We start from the raw sequence: 23,556 nt of genomic DNA on the forward strand, positions 1-23,556 counted from the left end.
CAGAGAGCCATGGTCTGGGGACGGACCTCCGAGGACTCCTAGTTCTGGTCGGTCCGGACTGTCAGCGGCACACGTCGGCTTTTTACCGGAGGAGAAGCGACGAACTGCCGAGGAGTCTGTCCGCACCGAGCCGCCGGAGCAGCGGGACTTTACGGCCGAAGTTTGCAGCGGAGCGACGGGACCGAACCGGAGACACCAGCGGTGTTTTCACGGTAAGACCCAGCCTGTCTGTCTGTCCGCCTGTATGTCTGTCTGTCTGTCTGTGTCTCTGTCTGTCTGTCCGCCTGTCTCTCTGTCTGTCTCTCTGTCCGTCTGTCCGTCCGGGGCTCTGCAGGCTGAAGCTGCTCGGTTCAAACAGGCCACTGACCTATTTTCCTCCAGCGGGGCTCAGAAACCTGCAGCTCGGACTCCCGTCAGTCCGAGCCCGGCCTACCGAACCTCAACATCCAGCTTAGACTCCCAGCCGCCCTGACAGACACTCACCCAGAACCTGAACCAGCTGATCACTGCATCTCATCTACAGGCAGGTAGAGAGAAATAAAGAAGTCAACTGGACTTCTGTAGGAGGTTCTAGAGGACGTTTCACCTCTCAGAACGTCAGAGAAATCCAGTTGATTATGGTTTCTTAAAGATATTTTACCCCTCAGGATTAGAGGTGAAACGTCTTCCAGAACCTCCTAGAGAAGTCCAGATGATTGTGGTTTCTTGATGACATTTCACCTCTCCTCTTGGGTGAAATGTCATTAAGAAACCACAATCATCTGGACTTTTCTTGTGGTTTCTTGAAGACGATTATTGTTTCTTGAAGATGATTGTGGTTTCTTTAGAGGTGAAAGATCTTCAAGGAACCTCTCAGAGTAGTCGAGTTGGTTTCTACTGAAGCTCCTACAATCACTATGACCTGGATGCCTGAGGATCTGCTTTATGAGGTCTTTCTAGGTCCTGACTGCTGTTGTTGACGTCTCCGTTTTGCCGTACTGTGGTTTAATCCAGCTCTGAGTTATTTGAGGCCAAGCATCCATCACCAGGGATGAGCGCAGGCAGAGAGGCCGGATAAAGAGCTATTTTCCTCCAATTAAGCAATTCCACTGTCCCTGAGCCTAATTGTGTGCACACTGGGACTGGGTTTGGGACGGATCTTCTCCCCATTGGCTGCCTCCCATGGGCCCATTGTTCCAGAAGATGCCAGGGAGAGAGCCAAGGCAGAACCTAACAAGGCTGGCGCTGGAGGGGAATCAGGCCGGATCATTAAAAGCATCAAGGCTCACTGCAGGCCTGAGCAGATGAATATATGTTATAGATGTACATCTGAGGTATTTTCTGAATAATTTAGAGCGTGAGAGAAGCTGATAGCAGAGTGAGGTCTGGACTTCTCTCTGCTGGTTCCTCCATTAACCCTCTGAACGTCCACGGCTTCGCTGGTCCAATCAGCTGATGGTCGGTTCAGCCACAGGTCAACCAGAACATCCATCTCGCCGGCACTGGAAGCTCTCATCTCCAGCCAGATGTCCACCGGCATCCAGCTGTGCTTCTCCGTGGTGGTGTTCCACACTCACAGGAAGTGTGTGTTTATGTGTGTGTGTTTATGCTGGCAGCCTTTTCTTGGTGTGTATTTTCTGGAGCGCATACTTGGACAGAGTTCAGGTTGCAGGTTCAACACCAGCTGGTTAACTGGATCTCTACTCATCTGGTGGAGAGCCTATCTGCTGGTTTAACTGGAGCTCCAGTAAACGCTCACAGGGTCTAAGGATCAGACTAATTCCTGGGTAGGTTTTCTTTGGGTCAGGAGGAAGAATCTGGGGTTCCAATGAAATCACAATGTGAGGGAAAATGTCTATAAACTGTATTTATTTTTGATAATTTGGTCAGTATTTGTGCAAAACTTCTGTTATTGAAACAGGAAATGTTCTTTAAAGATGGATTTTACAGAGAATTTTCTGCACAAAGTTACTTTTGGAATGTTGAGCAGAAAATTTTAATTTTTTTTCCCTTTATGGTTATTGAGCCTTTCTGCTGGGTGTCCTGGAGCTCCTCTGGTCTGGTGCAGAGCCTTCCTTCTCGGTAGAGAACCAGTAGACCCAGCAGAAAGGCTCCAGACCAGTAGAGAACCAGTAGACCCAGCAGAAAGGCTCCAGACCAGTAGAGAACCAGTAGACCCAGCACAAAGGCTCCAGACCAGTAGAGAACCAGCAGACCCAGCAGAAAGGCTCCAGACCAGTAGAGAACCAGTAGACCCAGCAGAAAGGCTCCAGACCAGTAGAGAACCAGTCGACCCAGCAGAAAGGCTCCAGACCAGTAGAGAACCAGTAGACCCAGCACAAAGGCTCCAGACCAGTAGAGAACCAGTAGACCCAGCAGAAAGGCTCCAGACCAGTAGAGAACCAGTAGACCCAGCAGAAAGGCTCCAGACCAGTAGAGAACCAGTAGACCCAGCACAAAGGCTCCAGACCAGTAGAGAACCAGCAGACCCAGCAGAAAGGCTCCAGACCAGTAGAGAACCAGTAGACCCAGCAGAAAGGCTCCAGACCAGTAGAGAACCAGTCGACCCAGCAGAAAGGCTCCAGACCAGTAGAGAACCAGTCGACCCAGCAGAAAGGCTCCAGACCAGTAGAGAACCAGCAGACCCAGCAGAAAGGCTCCAGACCAGTAGAGAACCAGCAGACCCAGCAGAAAGGCTCCAGACCAGTAGAGAACCAGTAGACCCAGCAGAAAGGCTCCAGACCAGTAGAGAACCAGTAGACCCAGCAGAAAGGCTCCAGACCAGTAGAGAACCAGTAGACCCAGCAGAAAGGCTCCAGACCAGTAGAGAACCAGTAGACCCAGCAGAAAGGCTCCAGACCAGTAGAGAACCAGTAGACCCAGCAGAAAGGCTCCAGACCAGTAGAGAACCAGTAGACCCAGCAGAAAGGCTCCAGACCAGTAGAGAACCAGTCAGACCCAGCAGAAAGGCTCCAGACCAGTAGAGAACCAGTAGACCCAGCAGAAAGGCTCCAGACCAGTAGAGAACCAGTAGACCCAGCAGAAAGGCTCCAGACCAGTAGAGAACCAGTAGACCCAGCAGAAAGGCTCCAGACCAGTAGAGAACCAGTAGACCCAGCAGAAAGGCTCCAGACCAGTAGAGAACCAGCAGACCCAGCAGAAAGGCTCCAGACCAGTAGAGAACCAGTAGACCCAGCAGAAAGGCTCCAGACCAGTAGAGAACCAGTAGACCCAGCAGAAAGGCTCCAGACCAGTAGAGAACCAGTAGACCCAGCAGAAAGGCTCCAGACCAGTAGAGAACCAGTAGACCCAGCAGAAAGGCTCCAGACCAGTAGAGAACCAGTAGACCCAGCAGAAAGGCTCCAGACCAGTAGAGAACCAGTAGACCCAGCAGAAAGGCTCCAGACCAGTAGAGAACCAGTAGACCCAGCAGAAAGGCTCCAGACCAGTAGAGAACCAGTCGACCCAGCAGAAAGGCTCCAGACCAGTAGAGAACCAGCAGACCCAGCAGAAAGGCTCCAGACCAGTAGAGAACCAGTAGACCCAGCAGAAAGGCTCCAGACCAGTAGAGAACCAGTAGACCCAGCAGAAAGGCTCCAGACCAGTAGAGAACCAGTAGACCCAGCAGAAAGGCTCCAGACCAGTAGAGAACCAGTAGACCCAGCAGAAAGGCTCCAGACCAGTAGAGAACCAGTAGACCCAGCAGAAAGGCTCCAGACCAGTAGAGAACCAGTAGACCCAGCAGAAAGGCTCCAGACCAGTAGAGAACCAGTAGACCCAGCAGAAAGGCTCCAGACCAGTGACTGGTCGTCTCCTCAGTCTTGAGATCTTTCCCACTCGTCCACTGTGACATCACCCAGGCTGAGGGAAAGCATGTGTTTTATGGTGGAAAAGGTGGACCCTAACGGCATTTTCCTGCGTCAGAGAGCAACCAGCAGGCGTGTGGTGGGAGCCCACACTGCTCTTGTACTTAATGCTTTAAATCGGGATAATAAAAGCGCACCGCATTGGCTGTAACCATCAGTTTGATTCTTCCTGCTGCCACAGAGAAACTCTCATCTAAAATCTGAGGTGTTCAGGTTTGTTTTCCACTAAATGTTCTCTGCTGGAGGGAGAGAAGCCTCTGAGGAAGGCGTCGCTGCTCTAACTGGATGGGCTGTACGTTGCTCAGAGGGAGCCGGTGGAGTGTTTGAATTAATATCGCAGCGGGGCTCCATAGCTGCCGGGGATTACGGTCAAGCTGAAAGGCAACTGAGCAGCAGGGGGGAGGATTACAGTGGTCAGTGAATGAGGCAGCATGCAGTGAAAACAAGGCACCTGATACACACTTCATTTCTGTTCTCAGGGAGGAGAGCTGCTCTACTTGTGATTCCCGGGACGGATCCATCCTTCCTGTGGTTGCACCTGTTGACAGGTAATGCTGATCAGGTGAAGCTCTGTTGGATATATCAGGTCTGCAGTGTTAGCTGGAGCTCATGTCTCCGCTCTTTACTGGTGTTTGGGCTAAAACTGGAGAAAGTGTGATGTTTCTAACATCCATGTTGGTTTCTGGATGAAGACCTTTAAATCACAGAGGAAGTGACGCCCATTTGATGATAAGTCGCAGCGTTTGTTCTGATATGAATCTGTTTGTGTCATTCAGCTGCTTTGCTTGCTGACTTTGTGGTTGGTTTGGAGGTAAACTGTTGGTTGTGTTCTGGTTGAGGTGTCTGAACGCTGGAGGAACCGCAGAAGAAGACTTCAGTGTGACTCAGCTGACATCTCAGATGAACCGGCGCTAATTCAACAGCTGAACTTCAGTTAAACTTGAAAATGACAGAAGGACTCTCAGCTTCCAAAATCATTTTTCCACAGAATCTCTTATCGCTAATCGTTGCCATGTGCCGGTGGAGGGACACAGTCATCCTCTGGAGACGTGACTGACTCGTGGACATACGTTAAGGACAGACAAAGCCCATTCAGAGCTTGACTCACACTAGCTGAAGGAGACCAGTGCATACCGCTCTGCTGCTTGTTGGCGGGGCTCATGCACCGTGCATTTTTCTGCAGTTAAACTGTAACCACTAATCACTTCACGGCCTCACCGTTTCCTCCTGGAGCAGACCATTCCTGGTCCCAGGGCGGTTAAACGGCCCTGTGGGACATACGTCCACCCTGTCAGGTCACCTGTGGAAGCTCTGAGAGGAGTCGGGGTGTTGTTGTTTCTGAGGATCCTCCATGCCGTAGTTTAGGGGTCAGTTCCTCCGTTCAGTCTGCAGGCGATCATTTCCAAAATAAACACAGACGACTCAGAGCTTCCCTCCAGCCACCCCGCCCTGCCTCCTCATTCTGCTCTCCCTGCTCAGGGTTTCTATCAGGAGAGAATTTCAGTTTGCAAAACTCTTCAGACAATAAGCAGAGCATGTCTGGGCCCTGCTGGAGAGGAGAAGTTAAAGAAGGAGGACAGGAATGCTGAGTGCAGTAGAGGAGCTGGGTAGAATCTGTGTGTTTGGGTAGTTTCCAGCATCATATTTAATATTTAACCTCCAGATGAAGTGGATCTAGTTTGACCCTTTGTGTCGGAGCTGTAATGTTCTGTGAGCAGAGAGCAGCTGGTTCGCATTATTATTTAGCTGCTTGGTCAACACCCTGCGTGGATTCCTTCCTACCCTCAGCAGCTCTCTAGCAGGGACGGAGGTATGTATGTGCATGTTTGGCTGTTTGTGAAGAGAAGGGGAGGAGCTGGATAGGAGGGAGTCTGTCTGTAAATATGGGTGAGGAAGGGAGAGCCGGGGGAGAGGGACTGATGAGGTTTTTTCTTTAGAGAGGTGGATGAGGGGGAGACGGGTGAGGCATTTCTGAGATTCAAATAAGGCTCTCAAGTCTGGGCCTGGCTGTGTGTCTGGGCATATCCAATCCTGTCAGCCTCCTCCCCCGTCCTCCCCCGTCCTCCCAACAAGTCCATCTCCTCAGTTTTAACTCTGCTTCTGTTCTCTCGCCCTTCGTCCCTCCCTCGTATTTTCGTCTCCCATTTTCCATGAGCTCCAGCTCCAGCAGCGACGTGTACATTATATAAGAGCTCCTCCGTCTTAAACATGCAGGAAGAGAGAAAAGTTTGGCCTGGGAGTGTTTACCTTCTCTGTGCTGTTGTGGAGATGTTGCCAGCACTAATTTAATTCATATGTACCGCGGTTGTGTTTTCTTACGAGGGAGCCTTATGTAGTCTGGATGTGTTTTAACTGAGAGGCTGCATTTGGAGACTTATTCTGACCTCAGATGCTTCTATTAAAAATAGCCTCCCTGTTTTAATTTGGGAGCTAAAGATTCTGAATATCGGTATCTGAACACTGTGTCCCTGGTTGTGTTTCTGGGTCTCAGTAGATGGTCATAGTGAGCTTAGCTATTCCGTAAATGATTCTAAATGTCAGTATTGATTGAGGACAGAAGGGTGTAGAGGATGAGCACCACCCTGACCTTCAGCTCTAATTCTCTCTCAGCTCGTTCTTTCTGAGGATGTTATGGTTGCGTTTGTCCACAGCTCATTTCTTAGTTCTGCTGTTCAGTGTATTTCGCTGCAGATCATCATGGTGTTCGTTTCCAACAGATCGCATGAATTGGACGTGTGAACAAATGTAAATGTAGAGTTTAGCGCTGCTCCATTTTACAGAATTCTGCTGAAGTCTGTCGCCGTCACCCTCCATCTGTCTCTTTGCATCTGTCTCTCTGCTGCTGCGTGGAGCTGCAGAAGATGAAAGCTGCAGGGTGGAGCTTGCCACTTACTGAGCTACAACAGAAATACAGAGAGGAAGGAGAGTGAGGGAGACAAAGGAGGCAGAAAAGAGAGGAGAGAGAGGACTGTCATATTGACCTTGTCTTCCTGCCAGCTGGGCGGAGGGTTACTCAGAGAAAACAGGCCTCCAGAACACAGGCTGCCGTTAAGTTGGCACACCTCACCAGGAAACACAACACAAGCTTTGTGTGTCCGTGAACATGTGTGATGACTGGAGGAGGCTGAAATGGAGGTAAAGCAGAGCCTCTGACAGTCAGATTTAAAGAAGCAGGAGCGTCCTGCTGCTGCTCAGACTCTCATCAAGTCACTCCGGCTGCTAATTGCTCTCTGCTGTTTGGTGTTTCTCCCTCTTCCTGTTTTCTTCTCCTTCACTGTGCTTTGCTTTGGGAAGCTGAGCTCCTCCTCTTTGGACATACACACACTTATACACACATACAGACCCACATGCTAACACGCTAACGGAGACCCTCCCTTTCCAGAGCACATCTGGCTGCTCTGCTGTTTGTGAGCAGTGTGTTGTGGTGTACAGGTGTCCGAGGAGAGGCCGTCCACCACGTCTGGCCTGGAGAGCCATAAAAAGTTCCACCAGACTCAGACCTCAGCAGTAAGGAGCCGTGCTGCCTCCAGCCTCCAGAGGCCGTGTTGCATAAAGTTGTTGTTGGGCTCGTGTTACTGCGGCTGTTGAATAGGAAGACCTGCTTCTTGGGGATTTCAGCCTCCACTTATTGAGTTGCAAGCAAAAGAAAGCGTCCGGGGTCAGTGTGTAAATGTGAACAGGGTTTGTTTCTCATGCGTGTGGTGCCATAATATCCCCGTCCAGGAAATGACTGTGAGACAGACGCACCCCTCCCAAAGCTGGAGCGCTACCACAGCACTCTGAACTGGTCTGAACTCCACAACACACAGCCAGCATGCTGCTCAGGAGTCTGAACATAGGAGCTGTAGTCTGGTTATGTGAGCCTCTTAGCTCTAACCCCATCCTTCAAGTTCTCATTTACACTACCGTTAAAAAGTCTGGGATCACTCAGACAACTCCATGTTTTCCATGAAAACACCCACTTTTATTCATTCTTGGTAAAGTTGAGGATATTAGACTGTAGATTCTTGGTAAAGTTAAGGATAGTAGACTGTAGATTCTCGGTAAAGTTGAGTATAGTAGACTGTAGATTCTCGGTGAAGTTGAGTATAGTAGACTGTAGATTCTCGGTGAAGTTGAGGATAGTAGATTGTAGATTCTTGGTAAAGTTCAGGATAGTAGACTGTAGATTCTTGGTAAAGTTCAGGATAGTAGACTGTAGATTCTTGGTAAAGTTCAGGATAGTAGACAGTAGATTCTTGGTGAAGTTCAGGACAGTAGGCTGTAGATTCTTGGTGAAGTTCAGGATAGTAGACTGTAGATTCTTGGTGAAGTTCAGGATAGTAGACTGTAGATTCTTGGTAAAGTTCAGGATAGTAGACAGTAGATTCTTGGCGAAGTTCAGGACAGTAGACTGTAGATTGTTGGTGAAGTTCAGGATAGTAGACCGTAGATTCTTGGTGAAGTTCAGGATAGTAGACTGAAGATTCTTGGTAAAGTTGAGGGCTGCAAAACACTTGAAAGAGTGTTTTGCAGCCCTCAACTTTACCAAGAATCTACAGTCTACATATCTACACTGATGTTCAACAGTTTGGGGTCATCCAGATAATTCCATGTTTTCCATGAAAACTCCCACTTTTATCCATGTGCTAACATAACTGCACAAGGGTTTTCTAATCATCAATGAGCCTTTCAACACCATTAGCTAACGCAATGTAGCATTAGAACACAGGAGTGATGGTTGCTGGAAATGTTCCTCTGTACCCCTATGGAGATATTCCATTAAAAATCAGCCGTTTCCAGCTAGAATAGTCATTTACCACATTGACAATGTCTACACTGGATTTATCATTCATTTAATGTTGTCTTCATTGAAATAAAATGCTTTTCTTTCAACAATAAGGACATTTTTAATTGATCCTAAGCTTCTGTTGTGTTGGCCACACTGAGCCAGCGATGGGGGCTGGAATATAGTTGAAGTTTGCTGCTATCGTACTACAGTTTCCATCCAAACGCTGTCCACAGCCCTGAGTGGGAGAAAGGGGGAGACAACAAAGGACAGACTTCTGGACCTTCTCCCATTCCTCCCCACCCTGTGGCTGAGAGCTGCTTCTGGGTTTTCACCAGAGGAAATATAACCGACAGCTCTCTGCACTTGCTGATGCTTAGAAAGAGGTTTAATGAACTGATATCTCTTCATACATCCTCATCTTCTGGTGTTCACACCTGCTCCTTCCTTTTTGTTTCTCTGAAGGCTTAAATCCTGACCCAGGTTTTAGGGAGTGGCCATCAGAGGCTTTTTGTGTGTGAACCTGGTATTTTAAAGGTTTAGGCAGGTGCCCCAGCGCTTTGCATTCCTACCCTGACCTTGTGCTCGTTTCTGTTGCCTTTAGGGGAGGTCGGCTTCCACAGACCTGGCAAAGCAATGTTCTGTGTGTGTGTGTGTGTGTGTGTGTGTGTGTGTGTGTGTGTGTGTGTGTGTGTGTGTGTGTGTGTGTGTGTGTGTGTGTGTGTGTGTACATGCATGCACATCTGCACAAAACTATTTCAAGGTTTCAACTTTTAAAGCCCTTAAAGTGCTCTAATCTCCACTGTGTTGTTTGATAAGATCCGTCTTTGCATGAATGTGCCTCTGCAGGGAAAGAATCGTCCGTAAACACACAGTGTTCGTACATGTCTGAAGTTACTGTGTTGTTTTTAAGTTGTTCTCTTCACTGTGAAGCACTTTGGTCACCCTTTGGGCTGTTGTAAAGAGCTATAGAAATAAACTTTGATTGATGCATGTCATCTACACTGCCTGACCCAGGAAATGTGGAGGAAAGGAAGCTCCTGTCTGGAGAAGAATAGACCTCCAGAGCAAACGTTGAAATGCCACCTCCACAGATATTAGTTGGATTTCATCTCTCGCTGGTAGAATAACGTTGGAGTGAGTCAGCTGGAACGACGGCGTTTAGTGTGGGAGTAGCACAGATCCATCACTTCCCAAACACCGAGCCTCTCAGCAGTAAACAGACACAGCTGGTCAGTGGGCCGAGAAGACGGCAGGATCTGGGATGTTTGATCAGCCAACCTGTCCATTCACAGGTTCCTGCAGTACATCTGAAGAAAGCCTCCCTAAGAGCACATTTACCCAAAGTTAAGCTGTGAATAAACTGTAAACCTGAGCTGTTAACTTTTATCACGGTACTTGTCCCTCCATTGAGCTGTTTCGGTGGTTCTTTGGCCCCTACTGAAGCTTCCTGCTGGGCCGCTGAGGTGACGCCTCTTCTGGCTCGGAGCCTCCAGACGGATTGCAGCAGACGGACGAGGATTGCATCATTGTGGGGGGAGAAAGAGATAGAGAGGAGAGAGTGAGGAAAGAGTGTAGCTGGAGGAGGAGAAGAGGAAGAGAGAGAGATGAGGCAGCTCTACTTTATTCTCCTCTATTCTTACTTCTCTGCTGGTTCCTGCTGCTCTGTGAACTCCAGTGCTGTCCAAATTAGATTAGAACTGATTAAAAACGTCCGATTGTGAGGTGGTAGGTAGGAGAAAAACCAACCAGAGAACGTGTTGGTTGACGTGGTGTCATTCAGCCGCTACAGCAGATAGACGAACCGAGGTCCGGAAGTTTCCGAACTTTAGTCCAACATTCTCCTCTTGGTTCTGTCTGAATTATTCAGACCTAAAGGTTTCTAAAGGAAATCCAGCCTGAAAAACACCAAACATGAAAACATCCTGCAGAGAACAACTGGTTCATGTTTACCCTAAAATAAATAAAAATAACAATAAAGTAAAAGTTCACAAGTTCCATTGTTCTGATTCCATTAGTTTCCCTTCAATCTCCATCTGGTTTCCAGTGACCATCCTCTCCCCTCTACCTCACCTCTCTACCTCACCCCTCCATCCTCAGCCCTCTGCCTCACCCCTCCATCCTCACCCCTCTACCTCACCCCTCCATCCTCACCCCTCTACCTCACCCCTCTACCTAACCCCTCTACCTCACCCCTCCATCCTCACCCTTCTACCTCACCCCTCTACCTCACCCCCCTACCTCACCTCTCCATTCTCACCCCTCTACCTCAACCCTTTACCTCACCCCTCCATCCTCACCCCCCTACCTCACCCCTCTACCTCACCCCCCTACCTTACCCCTCCATCCTCAGCCCTCCATCCTCACCCCTCTACCTCACCCCTCTCCCCCCAGGGGGTGAGTCAGGTCAGTGTGTCATCAGTAATCCAGGTTTATCCGTCCATCAGGCTTCCAGTCAGACGTCTTTTTATAGATCATGGAGGTTTAATCTCTGGCTGTTGGGACTTCCTGGTTAAATAAAGGTAAATAAATAAATAAAGGTAAATAGATAAAGGTAAATAAATAAATGTAAATAAATAAATAAAGGTAAATAAATAAAGGTAAATAGATAAATAAATAAAGGTAAATAAAATAATCTCTCTGTTCTATCTGGAGTGTTTGGACTCAAATTAAAATCAGGAAACAATCTCTAGTTCCAGCATTAAATTCAGTCTCTGAATCAACACTCAGTTCATCAAACACTTTGTTTCTTTCCGTCCTTATGGTTTAAAATCCATTAATCTCATAATGAGGAACCACATAAATAACTGATATGTTAATTATTGACCTTCAACTATTGATTAGTTTATTGATCAGCTGAGTTATAGTGAAATGTTTCTTCACAGATGAGATTTAAGTTCCTTCTTTTCCTGTAGCCTCCTGGTTCTCCTGCTCCTCCTCCTGCTCCTCCTAATGGTTCTCCTGGTTCTCCTCCTCCCTCCTAGGATTCCTGGGTGTCTGAGTGTTCTGGCTGAAGGCCATCAGTAGCTCTCTGAGCAGCTTCCTGTTTCTCTCTCCACCTCCTTCCTCCATCTGTCGCTCTTTTACTGAACTTTTCTCCTCTGTTTTGTCTCCTCCTTTAGATCTCCTCCTCTGTCCGTCGTGTGTTGGTAAATATGTTGTTCTTTTTAAAATCCTGACAGTGAGAAGTGTTCTGCTGATTTCTCTCCGTGTTGAAGCATGTTAACACACGTGTTTGTCTGTTTTCCTCCACAGCTCGCTGCTGTTACATCATCCTTTGTGAGATCCTGCTGCCTTCTATCAACAGATGCTTTAATCTTTATTGTCCGTCTGATTTTTGAGAATGTGTGAAAACAGGAAGTAAGTGTTCCATTAAAGCCAGCAAGGAAAGTTAGAGAAGAAAGAGACGAGGGAGGAACGAGGAGGAGGAGAAGGAGGAGGAACTGAGGTTTCCTGTCTGAGGAGGACAGAAGCAGGAAAAAAATCTGTGAGTCTGAGTTGATCCATCAGAGGGAGTCCATGTGGCTCTTACCCAGCAGACGTCAGGGACTCCAGTGGGTCTGGGTGGTGGACCAGTGGACCAGTGGGTCTGGGTAGTGGACCAGTGGACCAGTGGGTCTGGGTGGTGGACCACTGGACCAGTGGGTCTGGGTGTTGGACCAGTGGGTCTAGGTGGCAGACCAGTGGATCTGGGTAGTGGACCAGTGGGTCTGGGTGGTGGACCAGTGGACCAGTGGGTCTGGGTGGTGGACCAGTGGGTCTGGGTGGTGGACCAGTGGGTCTGGGTAGTGGACCAGTGGGTCTGGGTGGTGGACCAGTGGACCAGTGGGTCTGGGTGGTGGACCAGTGGGTCTAGGTGGCAGACCAGTGGATCTGGGTAGTGGACCAGTGGGTCTGGGTGGTGGACCAGTGGACCAGTGGGTCTGGGTGGTGGAGCAGTGGGTCTGGGTAGTGGACCAGTGGACCAGTGAGTCTGGGTGGTGGACCAGTGGGTCTGGGTGGTGGACCAGTGGACCAGTGGGTCTGGGTGGTGGACCAGTGGGTCTGGGTGGTGGACCAGTGGACCAGTGGGTCTGGGTGGTGGACCAGTGGGTCTGGGTGGTGGACCAGTGGACCAGTGGGTCTGGGTGGTGGACCAGTGGGTCTGGGTGGTGGACCAGTGGGTCTGGGTGGTGGACCAGTGGGTCTGGGTGGTGGACCAGTGGACCAGTGGGTCTGGGTAGTAGACCCAGGATTACTGGATGTTGATCTCCCTCTGTCTTTTTATTGAAGATGTGAGAAAACCTGCATCAGTCACATCCTCTGACTGAATCAGCTGAATCCATGAATCTGAAGCAGGATGGTCTTGTTAGTCTGAGTTCCAGGTGTAGAACCTGGTTGTCAGGGGTCAGAGGTCACACCTCTCCACTTACCTGTGGCCTAGTCCTTCACACCTGGTGGAAGGAAGAACCAGCAGGTCCAGACATGAACAACTCTTCACACATCACTGCTGAAACACAGAAACATCCAGAGTAGAGCTGCTGATAGAGGTGGAACCCTTTAGATCCTCTGTTAGACGTTTATGTTCTTTAATCAACCGGTTGAATGTTGATGCAGCTACGGATGACTGGAAGTCCACAGTAGTGTTCATCTCAGACAACTTTGAGGTGCAGGAGACTGGTACTGACTGGTATTGACTGGTATTGACTGGTACCGACTGGTACCGACTGGTACACACTGGTAGTGACTGGTATGACTGGTTCTGACTGGTACTGACTGGTTCTGACTGACTCAGGTTTTATAATGCTGATTTGTCTGAATATTCCATTCTGAATATAAAAACTTTTCTGTGTGGAGTTCTTCATGTTCTCTGGTTTCCTCCCACAGTTCAGAGTCATGCACAGTTAGTTAATGGGAGCTTCTTGATTGGCTGTAGGTGTGAGCGTGAGCGTGCACGGCTGTCATTGTGCTTGTGTTAGTGGTGCAGTGGACGGTTATCTTAGGCAGGCTCCTGCCCCAGTGACCCTGCAGGATGAAGCTAATGAATAGATGGACGGACAGAAAAACGATTCCTTACATTTCCTGTTAGAGTTTTAAAGCCTCGATCAGCTGATAAATAACTTCCAGCTCTCTGATGGAGACCCTCTGTAAGCTGCTGCACACATATCTGCTCTATTACTAAGTTCCTGTTAGGCTACTTATCAACACTTGTAGGACTTCTGGGCCGATAATACTCAGCCTGCACACTCATTACCCATGAATACTGGAGGTCAATCTGCAGAACACTGGAAACTACAGTTTAGCAGTTTTACTTGTCTGCTCTGAATGCTGTGACTTTATACACACCTGGGGATGATTATTTTATCAGAATCAGTTTTATTGTCATTATATAATGTATAATGACACTGCACGTGACTTATAATTATCCCTCTATTGTTATAAAATGATATTATTGACACTTATTCTGAAAAATTTGCCTCCTTCAGACGACCTCCCAGGGTTACAACAGTTACAGCCAACCTCAGAGGAGGCCACACTCATTCTGAAACCCTCCCAGAAAACAAAACACAACAGATTTAAAGCCCCGGAACACCCTAAACCTTAGAACACTAAAACTAACCCTGGAACACCCTAAACCCTGGAACACCCTAAACCCTGGAACACCCTAAACCCTGGAACACCCTAAACCCTGGAACACCTTAAACCCTGGAACACCCTAAACCTTAGAACACTCTAAAACTAACCCTGGAACATCCTAAACCCTGGAACACCTTAAACCCTGGAACACCCTAAACCCTAGAACACCCTAAACCTTAGAACACTCTAAAACTAACCCTGGAACACCCTAAACCCTGGAACACCTTAAACCCTGGAACACCCTAAACCTTAGAACACTCTAAAACTAACCCTGGAACATCCTAAACCCTGGAACATCCTAAACCCTGGAACATCCTAAACCCTGGAACATCCTAAACCCTGGAACATCCTAAACCCTGGAACATCCTAACCAACATCTCAGACTGAAGTTCTGAGATGTTCTGCAGCTTTTCATTGGCTGTCATTCCAGCAGCATCAAACCAAACAGACTGAACTCAGTCCTCCATTAGATCAGGATAAAGATTAGTCAGGACCTGATGCCCCCTCTCTCCCTCCCCCTCTAACTCACCCCTCTCTCCCTCCCCCTCTAACTTGCCCCTCTCTACCTCCCCCTTTAACTCACCCTCTCACCTTTCTCACACCCCCCAGCTTTGACCCAGCTTCACCTCAGACTCACCCACCCCTTATCTAAGGTCCTGGGCCATCCTGTAGCGTCAGGTGGGAGAGGAAAGGCATCCCTTTGAGGGCTGTCCTCCCCCCTGTGGCCCCTCGCTCATCCCTCCCAGCCGGTGTTTGCTCTGCTGCAGAGGGCCGGAGGGACAATGCTGCCTTTCAGAGACTCTGCCGACCCCACGGCTGAGCGGGGAAGTCTGCATGGGGACCAGCCAGCACCCCTTCCCCAAACTTCACAGCCACTCGCCACTAAGCTTTAAACACACAACACCGGCCTGCTGTCCTGCTCAGCTTCACGCTCGTTCTTTGTCTCACATTTCCCACAATCCCCCTCTCAGCGTCAGCCGGGATCCCGTAACTTTAGTCCAACGTCCACACGCTGAGTCACTTCCCGGCCTCTCAGCTGTTTCTGCTCTCAGGAATGATCAGGAGGGTGGACTGAGGTGAATCCAGCGGTGGAGACTGGTCGGCTGTACTGGGACCAGTAAACCAGTAAACCAGTGACCTGAACATACCCACATGTAAACACTACCGGTCAAAAGTTCAGGGTCACTTAGAAATGTCCTTATTGTTGAAAGAAAAGCAGTTTTTTCAATGAAGATAACATTAAATGAATGATAAATCCAGTGTAGACATTGTTAATGTGGTAAATGACTATTGTAGCTGGAAACAGCTGATTTTTAATGGAATATCTCCATAGATGTACAGAGGAACATTTCCAGCAACCATCACTCCTGTGTTCTAATGCTACATTGTGTTAGCTAATGGTGTTGAAAGGCTCATTGATGATTAGAAAACCTTTGTGCAGTTATGTTAGCACATGGATAAAAGTGGGAGTTTTTGTCTGGATGACCCCAAATTTTTGAACAGTAGTGTATTCATCATGTCTTGTATCTTTCTTTATTATGTCTTTGTCCATCCATCCATTATCTATACATTATCTATATAATCCTCATTAGGGTGGCGGGGGGCTGGAGTCTATCCCAGATGTCTATTCTGTCTTTATTTTTAGCCATATTTTTAATTCTTGTCTTTCTTTCTGCTTCATCTGGATCCAGCTGCTGTAAATTTCCCAATCAGGGATCAAAAAGTTTATTTTATCTGAAGCATTTATGACTAAAACAGTCCTGAGTTCCTTGTTTGAGTCCCAGCTAGTCAGGTCTTTGCTGGATGTCTCTGCTCAGTCCCCACATTTGCTTTGTATCTCCACTAAACGGTCTAATGGAGGCTAAATAAGTTCAGCTCAGTGGACTGCTGCAGGTATCTCACATGTTTTATGACCTGCTCCGTGTTTTGAAAGTCCAAGAAAACTTCATGGCAATTAAAAAAGCACAACTTTATAAATGCTGTACATCAGTTTTCTTCCTAAAGTCTGAACGGTTTCCTCTCACTGTCCCTGTAACCCAGATAAGAGTGGAGGAGAGACGATAGAAATGTTTCTGTCCTCATTTATGTCTTTAGTTCTCACTAATTGCTCTTTAAGTGATGAGCAGCAGAGACTTCCAGACTTTATTCACCTCTCAGGCTTCATACCGGTCAGTAGAACTAGTTTAGCTCTTTATGATAGTTTGGAAAATGAGATATTTTAATTCCAGTTCATGTTCTATCAGAGCTAAACATGAGCCAACATCAATCACTGATCAGGTTTTCTTCTGATTAACTTTCTGCTGATGGAATAGTTAAATAATGACCTTTCAGCTCTAATATACTGAATCAAACAGGCCAGAAGAAACTCAGAATCTCAGTAGTGGAAATAAATATTCAGCTCAAAGCACTTTTTAGAGTTGGATTTAGCAGTAAGTTTTCCAGAGATGTTCCAGCTAGCTCCTGTTGAAAGCAGCTGAAGGAAGCAAACAGTGCTGTTTCTGATACAGAGAGCGGTCTGTTGGAGGCATACTTGTTAAATTGGAGCAGATGAGCTGTTCTGGAGGTATATTTAATGGTGAGCACGAGGAGCAGCTGCTGAGAGGAGCTTCTGTGTGGAGACCCTCCGTGGATCACATGCTTCATATTCCAGAAGTTCCATTTGTGTTCCTCGGTTTCCAGCAGGATTATGGTCTGCTGGAGGCCTGTGTTTGTCCCTGCAGTGGGTGAGAGCAGGATTTGTAGGAAGGTTAAGCTGCTTCCTGGTCTGCGCCTCAGGGTGACGGCTTTTACTCGTTTAAAGTGGATGACAGCCGATTTTCTGCTGCTTTGGCCAAACAATAAAGCCCAAACTCCTGGCAGGCTGAGAGATTGGAGTTACAGTGAGCTATTCTCACTCAGAGGGGAGGAGGATGTGGTGTAGCTGCAGAGGAAGCTCATAGGAGGGATCTGAACATGCTGGTTCTCACAGCTAATGGCTGCAAAACAAACCCATCAGTCAGAACTCCTTTAACCTGCTCTGAGAGACGCTCCACATGTACTCCAGTTTACCCAGAGGAGAATTCTCTGTTTGGATTGAGGTTCAGAACCCTGTTTGACCCAAACTGTTCCTGTTTTTTACTACAGCTCCAGAAACAGAATGAAAATCTGATCCAGAACCAGTCAGAGAGTGGAAGATATCCGAACCACTGAAAAGGTGTTTTTACTGAATCAAATGAGTTTATGGAAACAGTTCAAATTCACATTAAAACTGTGATATTCCTGCGTTTTTTGGCCCATTTTTCATTGTTGGCTGGATTCCATTTTCCAGTTTCATGTTTCTGAGTGGAATCTGAATCCACATGGGACCGTTCTTCGCTGGATTCATTTTATCTCTGTTCTGTTTTCAGTCACTCTTTGATTTACTCAGCAGAACTGCTTGGTTTGGTTTAGAAGTAAGCTATAGTTTGGGTTAAAATACATTAATACTGTATTTGTTTTCATATTTGTTTAACATCTCCTATTTAAATATCATTGCAGTTTATACTGAAAACACAACAGATATGAAATGAATACAGAAAAGAATAGCTACATGTGGATTCAAATTCTGTTTTTTTTGCATCAAAATCCTGCAAAAATGTGAAAATTGAGAATGGAAGTCAGTCAGCCGTGAAAAATGGAACAAAAAATACAGGATTTTCACAGTTTTGATGCAGATTTTATTGTGAAACTACTACGGACCAACGTAAATATGCCATATTTGTGAGTTGTGCTGTTGTGGGGTAATGTAACCGTGTTTTACGTGGTCGCTGTGATCATACGTGTTCTCTGTACATGAAGAAATCACTTCTCAGCAGAATCATTTTTGAACATGAGGCCATGAATGTTTTCTGTTAGTGACTGCAGCTGATGGATTCTGCAGAATGATCCAGTCGGTGTCTTGAGACAGTCTGACCTGTAATCAGCGCTATATAAATAAAATTGAACTGAACTGAATTTTTCTGCTGCTGTGCGTGAGGTTTGATTTGGATGTAAAATCATTCTGAGCTGCTCATCAAGGAGCAGCTGTGGGTCATGTGCTCCTCAGTGGTCTATAATCTGATAAAAACCAAAGATTTGTCATAAGATATGTCTTTATGTGCGTGAGGAACATGGCATGGAGATCTCCCTGATTACCCAGAATGCCGCTCTGTGTGCATGTCCATACAGTGTGAGCACTATGGTCCTCTTATCTGTGGCTGATTGGGCCTCCAGCCCCCCACCCTCCTGGCTGTGGGAGCTGGTGGCCATCCCTGGAGCTTCTGCTGAACCTGGTGACCTCCTGCTCCACGCCTCCCAGACACAAGGCTTCTCATGTGGCCCCCGGCCAGCCGCTCTCAAAGCCACCATTCAGCAGCAGCAGGCAGCACCTCCAGGAACGGAGGAGAGATGGATCTGTTGAGATCACACTTTGATTAATTATCTGTGTGTGTGTGTGTGTGTAACGTACAGTATCGTTCAAATGTTTGGGGTCCCTCAGACAATTTCATGTTTTCCATGAATTGGTCAGCCCCAGGTTTGGTGGAAATATCTCAACAACAGGATGAATTACCCCTGAATGCCACTTAGGGATGAATCCTGCTGATTCTGGTGACCTCCTACATGTTTATAGGACAGTTTGGCTTCAACTGAAACACCTCAAGAACCTTTGGAGGTTTTTCAGAGATGTTCTTGTGCCTTTCAAGATGAGTTTAATTAGGAAGCGATAGTAGACTGTAGATTCTTAGTAAAGTTCAGGATAGTAGACTGTAGATTCTTGGTAAAGTTGAGGGCTGCAAAACACTCTTTCTAGTGTTTTGCAGCCCTCAACTTTACCAAGAATCTACAGTCTACAGATCTACAACACCGTTCAGAAGTTTGGGGTCATCCAGATAATTCCATGTTTTCCATGAAAACTCCCACTTTTATCCATGTGCTAACATAACTGCACAAGGGTTTTCTAATCATCAATGAGCCTTGATGATTTCATTCAAATGATTTCATTCTAACTGCAGTGTGAGGACGTAAACACTGGAAAGTGAAGAACAGAATCAGCCATTTGTTTACATGAGTATGAAGGAATGGGACTGAAGTGGAAGTCTTTATTTTAAAGTTGTTTTTTTTTTAACCTGAGAGACCAGCGGTGGTGAAAATGAAATGCCTGTGTTAACTTGAACACGCCGTGGATTCAGACTTTCAGGGTTTCAGACGTAACAAACCTCAGGAGCTTTCTGGATCACGGTTCTTCTTCAGAGGTGGTTCCAGTCAGAACATGCTGAATTACTGCATTGATACCAGCTGCCTTGGGCAGAGAGGAGTTTTACAGTGTTAGAGCTGCAGGTGAGCTGGTGTGCTCCAGTTGCAGGACTTTTTTAGTCCAGGAATGGATTATTTAATGAGGTAAAAACATCTAAATATATAATTTCTTGTGAAGCATCCTTGGATGTCAAGAAAGGCACTTATAAATGAAATTTATTCTTTTTGTAATTTGAATGTTTATGGGTTAAATGAATGACCAGAGAGGGATTTTAAATTATAATTCAGCTTTAGACTCCTAAATGAACAGTCCTTTGACTGATGGTTCATCCAGGCGCTGAGGAGGACTAGAAGTGGAGCTCTGACAGCAGATGAAGCCTCAGGCGGGGTCCTCGGGTCAGAGGAGATGGGGGGCTCCAGCTGGACCTGGAGGCCTGCGGGGGGTCTGGGGGGCGATGGGACCGGGTGTCAGGGACCGGCCAGCGGTGGGGGCGGCCATCTGGACTGGATTGTAGACATTCCTGAGGAAGAGTGTGAGTAAAGGTCAGGATGGAAAGAACCGAGGGTCACGGAGCTCTCAACCTGTTTATTTTCCTTCAGCTGATGGAGCGTTCAGTTTACTGGAGGTTCTCACCCGGGGGGAGGAATGTGAGACAGCAGAGGTCATGGTGGAAACACTGCAGGTGGAGAACCTGTGTTCTCTCCTGGTTCTCACTGGAACGCTTCTTAGTTTTATAGAAGGATCATTCCAGAACTGGAGGGTTTGTTTTCTGCTCCATATTGATCAATAATAGGTATTGATTGGCTCAGCTTCCACATCAATGGTAGCATTTTTATTCCATGTTTTCTGTGTTGTTTGCTAACCCTACTCTAATCACAGTAACAGGGTTGCTAATCCATGCTAATGTGATCTTTTTCTCAGCAGTAGAAGCTAGATATTTAGCTGCTGTTACTGCTGACCAAGAGGACAAACTGACTGATGGAAAACAGTCCAAAGAATTAGTCTGATCCTGATAATATGAGGTAGAGTGAGACATTCAATCAAGGCTGACAATGGGATGAAAAGATGAAAAATAGAAGAGAGGACATAACTTTGCTCTACACATTTTTTAGGACAACTGTTGGAGACAAAATGACAAAAACGTCATCAACAGGTTCTGCTAACATGTCGTGGGACACGTTTCATGAATAATAATTATTATTTAAAATATTATGTTGATTAAAAAATGTTCCCACAATTACAAGAGACATTAATCAAAAAAAATGTTGATTTACATTAGATTCTAACTGTTTTATTAGAGATTCAGTTTGGTCATAAGGGGGACAAGAGAAAAATGCCATTTTAGGGGAACTCCAGACTTATTTGGTATTTTTAAAAATATTACAAACATTCTTTTCTTCCAGTTTTTATAGATTTGGTCTCAGCACAAGAACATTTACACAACAACTGCATGTTTTACTATTTTCTACATGGATTATTTGAAATGGGAGGTAAGACGTCCTCCAGCTCTTCAATGATCCAGCAGCTTGTCTCCTTCATCAGACTGATTCTGCTCTCTCTCTTTGTTCAGTTGGGAGGTCCGCTGGTTGCCACCATGCTGTCTCTGGACGAGCCCCTGGACCTGAAGCTCCCTCGGCGGGCCAATGGGAGGGACCGAGGAGCTCGCTCTCCGCCCCTCAACCCGCTGCACCACAGACGAGCCCGACAGCTCCACATGGCCGATGACGGGACGGCGGTCATCGAGCCGGCATCACCAGCGTCTCCTCACACAGGTCAGGACCAGCAGGAGACTCTCTGATGGGATGATAATATCTACACATATTCTAGATATATGCTGGTCCAGTGAGCTTAATTTAGCTTTAGATAATTCAAAATAACAAATGAAATCATAGGGTGAAGCTACAGGCTGGTGGAGCTCGTTGAGAGAAGAGGAAGATTCACCACTTAGAGCCTCATACTTCACACCTAACAGACTGCAGGAGACGTTCATGTTTTCACACCATTAGTATTCAGGTATTCCTCACTGGGAAGAACACAGACCAGTTACTGCAGCTGTAGAGCCAGAGGACAGGTGAGGGAGGCGACAGGTTGTCTAGATGGAAAGTACTGGACAGTTTTAAAGTGTGGCATCTAGGTGGCGCTACAGGAAAGACAAGTGATGACTGAGAGGAGATGTAAACGTGTTCAGGACATTTTATATCAGGAGTAAAACTCATCTTAGTTCAGGGGAAACATTCATCCCAGTCTGATCTCCAGTAAAACCAGTAAAACCACAGCATAATAACCTATAAATAACCACAACTCCTAATGGTTCCTTTGTTTTAGTGGAAAAATGTTCACATTTAAGGAATTATCTTTTTACAAACCATCATGAACAACCTGAAATTTCTTCAGAAAAATAAGTTCAGTTTCATCAACATTCAGCCTCAGTTTATCATTTCCACATTACAACTTCCAGATCACAGAGTGTCTACAAAGGAACACAACATTTAATCACCTGGAACTGAACCAGAGAGGATTTACTGGAGGATCAAAACCACAAAAATAAGACAAAAACAAGACAAAATATTACAAAAATGAGACACAAAATGACAAAAAATGAGACAAACGACACGAAACAAAACCAAAAACAGACAAAATATTAGACAAAAAACTTACAAAACAACAAAAAAATGGACAAATGACAAAAACTAGAAAAAATATTACAAAATGACAAAAAATTATACACAAAACAATGAATAAAGTGAAACACAAAATGACAAAAATAAGACCAAGAACACAAAAAGGAGACTAAAAGGAAACACAAAATGACAAAAACATGAGACAAGTCAGACAAAAAAAGACAAATAACAAAAACAAGACAAAATATTACAAAAATGAGACACAAAACGACAAAAAATTTGACAGATACACGAAACAAAACGAAAAAGCGACAAAATATTAGACAAAAAAAGTTACAAGCAACAAAAAAATGGACAAATGAGACAAAACACAAAAATGAGACAACTGACAAAAGTCAGACAATGAACAACAAAAGCAAGACAAAATATTACAGAAATGAGACACAAAACAACAAAAGAACAATGAACAATCTAATATTTTACTTTATGATCAAAACAACTTGTCATGGTCTAGAAATGATTATAAATTTATAGTTTTACTAATTTATAATCTGCAGTTAATGTCTTCTCTGGAATTTTTACACTTTGAGGGCCGGATTGGACCCTCTGGAGGACCACTTTTGGCCCGCGGGCCACATGTTGGACACTAATTTATCCACTTTTTGTTCAGACGTTACTTTGAATAAAACTCTGGTTCTGGAGGGAATCAGAGCTGCTCAGCTTCTCTCCTTAGGTATCCAGGTGAGAGGTCTCTCCAACAGGTGTGTGTGTTCTCAGGTGTGCTGGTGATTCCTCATGACCGGACAGAAACCCCCACCCCCCCAGCGGTGGACCTCAGCATGTCCCCCTCCTCCCGACACACGCCCAGCTCTCCAGAAACCACCAACGGCAACAACGTCCAATCAGGGGTGAGTATGGCCCGACAGACACCTCACCAGGTGTTCTCCTCAGGTAGCTCCACCTGTCAGGGCAGGACCAGCTCTGGGTCTGGTGGTCCCCCCTGTCCCAGCTGGATCTGTTCCCGCAGATCAGGTCTCACTGGGGGGGCAACTCTGTGTGTGTGTGTGTGTGTGTGTGTGTGTGTGTGTGTGTGTGTGTGTGTGTGTGTGTGTGTGTGTGTGTGTGTGTGTGTGTGTGTGTCTATAATCGGATTTAAGCCGTGCAGACCTCACGCCCCCTCATTCAATTCAGTGCAATTGAATTGAGGCACTCTGGCTGGAGCCATTCAGTCCATCAAGTCCCTCTGAGTCCATCAAGTCCCTCTGAGTCCACCAAGTCCCTCTGAGTCCACTGAGTCCCTTTGAGTCCCTCTGAGTCCACCGAGTCTCTCTGAGTCCAGCACTAAACTCTCGTCCTCTGTGGACAGACTGTAGACAGAACTCTGACTCTGACTCATGTTATCGTGAACAGGAGGTGATAATAAACTTCTTCTTTTCTCTGTTCATCAGAACATCT

The 23,556-nt window shown here is 46.5% G+C and overlaps 1 protein-coding gene across 4 annotated transcripts in view; it reads left to right on the plus strand.

Annotated features, from left to right (window-relative positions):
- The first annotated feature begins 72 nt into the window (after window positions 1–72).
- The window catches only part of glis2b (GLIS family zinc finger 2b), a 24,904-nt gene continuing 1,420 nt past the window's right edge, over window positions 73–23,556 (plus strand). Inside the window, exons 1-5 of one of the 4 annotated variants that reach the window (XM_023291222.3) lie at window positions 73–212; window positions 4,325–4,393; window positions 21,051–21,252; window positions 22,879–23,009; window positions 23,550–23,556. The exon at window positions 23,550–23,556 is cut by the window's right edge and continues 143 nt beyond it. In XM_023291222.3, coding sequence (XP_023146990.1) covers window positions 21,075–21,252; window positions 22,879–23,009; window positions 23,550–23,556 — 316 coding nt within the window. In that variant the 5' untranslated portion in view covers window positions 73–212; window positions 4,325–4,393; window positions 21,051–21,074. Of the gene's footprint in view, window positions 213–371; window positions 528–4,324; window positions 4,394–5,337; window positions 5,656–21,050; window positions 21,253–22,878; window positions 23,010–23,549 lie in introns of those variants that run through there. The other 3 variants (XM_055005335.1, XM_023291223.3, XM_035957670.2) reach the window with 3 other exon arrangements.

Source organism: Amphiprion ocellaris, chromosome 19 (assembly GCF_022539595.1).
Source record: "Amphiprion ocellaris isolate individual 3 ecotype Okinawa chromosome 19, ASM2253959v1, whole genome shotgun sequence".
In the NCBI taxonomy this organism is placed as follows: domain Eukaryota; kingdom Metazoa; phylum Chordata; class Actinopteri; family Pomacentridae; genus Amphiprion; species Amphiprion ocellaris.